Below are 6,442 nucleotides of genomic sequence, written 5' to 3'. Positions count from 1 at the left end.
GCATCGTATGGATGAGATCTCGCGTCGTCTTGTGCGCAGAGTCGTGTACGGAGTTGCAGGGTAGAAGATGTAAAATTGTTACCCCCTCCATCACGCGCGAAGAGAGAGACGAGGGAAGGGAGACAAGAGGAGGAGAGAGCGTGGGGAGGAGACGCGATTTGCAGCGATTCGTGTGAGGGAGGGGTTTCCGTTTTGGGGGGTGTTTTATTTTTCTGCGCTTCCGCGTCTAGAGATTTTTGACGAAGGAAAGGGGAAGAGGAAGGAGGATGCAGGTTTAGATCGGGTAGGGGAAACCGGTTTTGGATACAGTTGAGGTGGGCCGCTGAAGACTTGGGCTTGGGTTGGAGCGGGTTTGGGTCGGAGGGAGATGTGGGCTGGGTTGAAAATTTAATGGAATTGGGTTGGATTTTAAAATTTGTGTTAGGCCAGTTTTAAGAAAAGAAGTGGGATGGATGTTTGGGCTGGCGAAAGGGGCGTTGGGCCTGGAAAATAGGTGGGGTTAATTTGGGTTGAAGGGAATTAATTGGGTTTGGTAGAGGAGTGGGCCTGGGTAGGTAAAGGAATGGTGTGGGATGAAGTTGGTTTTTTTATAAAGATGGCCAAATTAATTGAACAAAAATAACAAAATTAAAATAAAATAAAGGCTAAACCTTAAATAAAAAGGAATTTGTATTATTTAATTAACGAGCTCCGCTATTTTAGTGACATAATCGCAAAAAGCGATTCAAAAAGTATAATTACAATTCAAATTAAACTAGTTTAATAAAATACTTACTAAACTAAACTATGTATATTTTGGTTTTTTTTTTGGAAAATCATGGCATATACGAACTATATACATAATTATGTAAATATGTATATTACCTAAAAATTATTGCAAAAGCATTCGAAGTAACATAAAATTCATGTATTATATTATTATATTCATAAAATTTATAAAAATAATTAATTTAAATTATTTGGAAAATTTAGAAAGCTCGATAATTAATTTATAACGATTTGGGTCAAAATTGGGTGTCAACAACTGTCCCTCATTTTACTTGGGTTGATGCAAGAAATTCGAGGAAAATGAAATTAACCAAACCAATTTTGAACAACCCCATTCATTTTGAAGGAAAGATTCGACAAAGGGTTTAGGAATTATGGTCGAACACTTGAAACAGGTATCCTATATATCACAGGTTATATGAGAATTCAGGCCATCTTTAGTTCTATAAGCTTGATTTATCGCATAATTTGAAAGAATCAAAAGGCCACCTCGACGCCAAATTATGAAGGTATCGAAATGCTCAAGAATAGAAGTCGAGAGAGAATGTTGGAATACAGCTGAGTTTCATCATTGAATCTGCCTACGTATCCTTAAACCTTCGGAATCAGGCTGTGTGTAGTTCGACTCGTTTGGTGGGAAAAGGAAATCTATTATGCTAGATAACCTTTGGTTTTGGACGAGCGACAAATCAAACGAGTATGAAAAGGAGGATTGGAACCTCTTAGCCATGAATGTGGCGCGCTTCACACCCATAATTAAGAACTTACACGGACATAATTTCCAAAGCTCTTGGCGTATTGTCACTCAGATTGGAAACTTGCCTCCGATTAATCGAAACTTTCAGATGCGAGACTGAAACTGACAGAACTGAAGGAAGACCCACATGCCTCGAGAGGGTTGTTCGATTATGGTGGAAGTCGCTTCTCTGCTCGCGCCCTAAGAGTTTGACATTCCTCTTTAGACTGTGTCCTAGTTCGCTGCTAAGAAAGAGTTCCACTTTGTGCTGCATCCCATTTTGATGTCGTCCGCACCTGTTGTTTTTTGGAGAATTCATCCTTTTCGGATGCTCTCGACAAAGACTGAGATAAAACTCGTCAGCTTAAAAATGCAACTAGGATGGGAGACAGTGTCTTTTTACCATGTCGACACCTCATTGTTCTCCTCAATATTCAACGTTGACTCGATCGGTCTGACGTCCAGCAAATAAAGCTTATGCCTTGTGTTTTGCAATAAAATCTTCAGTGTACTCTTCATTTGATGCTAAAATAAATAAATAGACGCTAATGCGATGTTGATGTCTCTTTTGTCGTTATGTTCGATGCTCTTCTTGATGTTTACTTTTATAAGAGATAACAGAATGCAATCGAGGCCAACGAATAAATGTTGTTCTTGGGATATGCAATTTCCCTTTCTTTATCCGTGTATGTCCTCTTGTGAGGCATGATTATCTTTCCGCGATACGTAAATTCTTGCGAGGTATGAATCTTCTCACGATGCATAATTTTCAGCGAGGCATGAAATCTTCTCGTGATGTGCAAAATTTCAACGAGGCATGGATTCTTCTTGTGATGTCTAAATTTTAGCGAGGCATAAAATCTTCTCGCGATGTATAAATTTTGACGAGGCATGAAATCTTCTCGTCGTGCATAATTGTTGAATCGCAATGCATGATTTTCCGTGATGCTTGACTTTTCCGCAATGCATGATTTTCAACGAGGCATGATTTTTGCTAGGCATGAATTCCAGCGAGGTATAAATTCTTCTCGCAATGTCTATATTTCAGCGAGGTATAAAATCCTCTCGCGATGTATAAATTCTGACGAGGCATGAAATCTTCTCATCGTGCACAATTGTTGATTCGCAATGCATGGTTTTCGGCAATGCATAACTTTTCCGCGATGCATGATTTCTGCAGTATGACTTCCGTGATGCATGATTTTCTCTATGCATGATTCTTCAGTGTATGACATCCGCGATGCATGGATATTTATATTGTTTGTTTATAATAAAGGCAAAATGACCTCCAAATAATATACCGACTTTATCGATAATGATAAAATAATAATAGCATAACTGTGTCTTCTGAGGTAACGCATCGTCTTGATTTACAATAATTATCTAGTCTTGATAACGTAATGCCAATAGCGTCCTCTACAGAAATCGTGAAATCCTCGTTGAGATTCCTGTTTGGTTCACCTTTGAATCTGGCTAGGCACTTTTGTAGATTTTATATTGTTGAGAATGTCTTGAAATAAACAAACACATTCCCAAGCATCCTGATACAACCAATATGAAATGCCTCCTTCTTTCGGTAAAGTCACTGGTTTTGGGAGATAGTTTTCTCCTATTTGGGAGCTCTCCGTATTCATCCATCGGAAGAATTAAGCCGATTTCAAAGCAAAACTATGAACCTGCATCCACAGAAAAGTCGTCAGTTTTAAAACGTACTGTTCTGTTTTGATTTCTTCTACTGTTTGCTCCTTGTCTAGATATCTCCGGTTGATTTCCCAATTTCCCGACTCTTGATAGACAAGAAAAATATCTTATGTCAAAAACAAATGAAATATAAAAGGGAAATTTTAAGATAAACAAGGAATTTTTAGGAAAGAGTATCTTGAAAAATTCACTGCCAAGTCATGTCATGTCAGGATTAATGAGCTCCTTTGAATCTAACGCTTGCTGATGAGTTTCAGAGGCACTCCGGACTCATAGGGAAAACCCATAATGGAATTTTGAGGCTATCCTCACAATTTCTGTCCCAGTTTACTATCTTGCTCATATTTCCATGGTAACCGAACAAATCACGGAATTTTTGAGATCCTCTTAAAAATTCTGACCCAGTCGCAAATCTCAAAACGTCTTTAGTTTGACTTGCTGAAGAGAAAGCTTCTTCTGAAGAATTTTTGAGTCCCTCTCAAAAATTCTGTCCCTGTTTCTATTGTAAAGGGGAATAGAAATTTTACGAGAGACATGACCGAACCCTTGTGGCACCTACGTATCCCGTTGAGGCAGGAATCAGGTCAAACGTAGTTCCTCCTTAAAGGTTAAAAAGACTAAATTTTACAAAGAAACCGACCGAGGCCGACAAAGGCCGCCTACGTATCTCATTCTTTAGAATTCAGGTCGAACGTAGTTCAGATACAAAGAAATAATTAAAGGGGGTAAATGGGGTGACCGAAGCCAACATTGGCCGCCTACGTATCTCGTTCTCGAGAATTCAGGTCAGACATAGTTCGTTACAAGAGGGATAATAATTCTAATTTTAACAAATACAAGCAAATATAACGAATACAAGTAAATAACAGAAAAATGCCAAAATGAAACTTCACGCATAGTATCTCTTGACAGCATCTGAGTTGATAGACTTGGGCCATAAAGTGCCATCCATCTCTGACAAGACCAAAGCACCTCCAGACAATACTTTACGAACCATGTAAGGACCTTGCCATTTTGGCGCGAACTTCCCTTTATATTCTTCTTGATGAGGAAAAATACGCTTACGAACCAACTGGACAACTTCAAAATTTCTGGCTCTTACTCTTTTGTGAAAAGCGCGAGTCATTCTCTGTCTGTACAACCGGCCATGGAAAACGGCGACCATTCACTTTTCATCAATCAAAGCTAGTTGATCAATCCGTTTGCTAACCCAATCAGCGTTGCTTAACTCGGCTTCTTGGATGATTCTTAATGACGGTATCTCGACTTCAACAGGTACGACTGCCTCTGTGCCATATACTAGCAAGTATGGAGTATCCCCAGTTGATGTTCTGACCGTCATTCGATAACCTAGTAGAGCATAGGAAAACATTTCATGCAAACCTCGCTGTTTGTCAATCATTTTCCTCAAAATCTTTTTGATATTCTTGTTGGCGGCCTCTACAGCTCCGTTTATTTGAGGGCGATAAGAAGTTGATTTTCAGTGAATAATCTTAAATCGTTCACATATCTCTTTAATCAAATGACTGTTGAGATTTGCATCGTTATCAGTAATGATGGATTCTGGAACTCCAAATCTGCATATCAGATTGTTGCGGACAAACTCGGCCACCACTTTCTTGGTCACCCACTTGTAAGAGGCTTCTTCCACCCACTTGGTGAAATAATCAATGGCAACCAAAATGAATCTGTGTCCATTAGTAGCGGCTGGATCTATAGGACCAATGACATCCATTCCCCAAAATACAAATGGCCAAGGTGAACTCATAACATTAAGTTCGTGAGGTGGCACCCGTATCAAATCGCCGTGCACTTGACATTTGTGGCATTTTTGTACGAATTTGCAACAGTCATTCTCCATAGTCATCCAGAAATAACCGGCTCGAAGAACCTTTCTTGCCAAAGTAAGCCCATTTATATGCGTACCGCAAACTCCAGCATGTATCTGTTCAATAAGCCTCACAACTTCAGCAGCGTCTACACATCTTAAAAGACCCAAATCTGGAGTCCTCCTATACAGGACTTTTCCATTCATAAATAAATTGAGAGCCATACGACGTATCGACTTCTTCTGATTAGATGTAGCGTCTTCATGGTATGCCCCAGACTCCAAGTATCTCTTTATGTCAAAATACCAAAGCAAACCATCTGGTTCTGATTCAACATGTGAACAATGGACTGGATGTTCCTTCAAATCTATATCCAGCGGGTCGATGTAATAAGTATCCGGATGATTGATCATTGAAGCTATGGTGGCAAGAGCATCAGCTAATTCATTTTGTATTCTGGAGTATGTCTGAACTCGATCTTGCGGAACCTATTGCACAGATTTTGCACACAATGTACGTAAGGTATAATTTTTGGGTTCTTCACTGCCCATTCACCTTGAACCTGATGAATCAAAAGGTCTGAATCTCCGATAACATGTAACTCGTAAACATTCATTTCAATGGCCATTTTTAAACCAAGAATACAAGCTTCGTATTCAGCCATGTTGTTTGTGCAATTGAATCGTAGCTTAGCTGCCATAGGATAGTGATGTCCAGATTGTGACACTAAGAATGCTCCAATACCTTTACCTTGGTGATTCGCCACTCCGTCAAAGAATAATCTCCAACCTGGATATGCTTCAGAAATATCTTCACCCACAAATGACACTTCTTCATCGTGAAAATATGGCTTAACATGTTCATACTCTTCGTCACGGGATTTTCTGCAAGATGGCCAGCTAAAGCTTGTGCCTTTATTGCCTTCTGAGTCACATACACGATATCAAACTCACTCAAAAGCATTTGCCATTTAGCTAACTTTCCAATCGGCATCGCTTTTTGGAAAATGTACTTCAATGGATCCATTCTTGAGATAAGATATGTGTATACGATGACAAATAGTGTCTCAATTTTTGGGCAAGCCAAGTCAGAGCACAGCATATTCTCTCCAGCAAAGTGTACCGAGACTCGTACGGAGTAAATTTATTGCTTATGTAGTAGATAGCCCTTTCATTCTTCCCTGTCTCATCGTGTTGACCAAGCACACATCAAAAGGCACTATCTGAAATAGACAAATACAACAACAAAGGACTCTCTTCTCGTGGAGGAACCAATACTGGTGGGTTAGACAAGTAGCTCTTAATAGCATCAAAAAAAGTTTGGCACTCCTCAGTCCACATAGTCGGAGCGTCTTTCTTCAGCAACTTGAAAATAGGCTCACATACCACTATCGATTGTGCTATAAAAT

At 39.5% G+C, this 6,442-nt stretch overlaps 1 protein-coding gene across 1 annotated transcript; it reads right to left on the bottom strand.

The window, feature by feature from the left end:
- Positions 1 to 4,685: 4,685 nt before the first annotated feature.
- LOC101246363 (uncharacterized) lies at positions 4,686 to 6,027 on the bottom strand. The gene is made up of 3 exons (XM_069288377.1): positions 5,901 to 6,027; positions 5,597 to 5,844; positions 4,686 to 5,522 (listed from the first exon to the last, which is right to left on the bottom strand). Exons 1-3 carry the CDS (start codon positions 6,025 to 6,027, stop codon positions 4,686 to 4,688), a joined length of 1,212 nt encoding a protein of 403 aa, XP_069144478.1.
- Between the last annotated feature and the right edge of the window lie 415 nt (positions 6,028 to 6,442).

The sequence above is a fragment of the Solanum lycopersicum genome, chromosome 8 (assembly GCF_036512215.1).
Source record: "Solanum lycopersicum chromosome 8, SLM_r2.1".
NCBI lineage: Eukaryota > Viridiplantae > Streptophyta > Magnoliopsida > Solanales > Solanaceae > Solanum > Solanum lycopersicum.
This window is presented reverse-complemented; position numbering and strand designations above follow the sequence as displayed.

Excerpts from the sequence above, each read along its gene's own strand:
- LOC101246363 (XM_069288377.1), bottom strand. The coding sequence starts at position 6,027 with ATGCCGATTGGAAAGTTAGCTAAATGGCAAATGCTTTTGAGTGAGTTT. Across the intron at positions 5,845-5,900 it reads AGAAAATCCCGTGACGAAGA|ATATTTCTGAAGCATATCCA; the intron begins GTATGAACATGT and ends TTGTGGGTGAAG. Across the intron at positions 5,523-5,596 it reads CAGACCTTTTGATTCATCAG|GTTCCGCAAGATCGAGTTCA; the intron begins GTTCAAGGTGAA and ends TCTGTGCAATAG.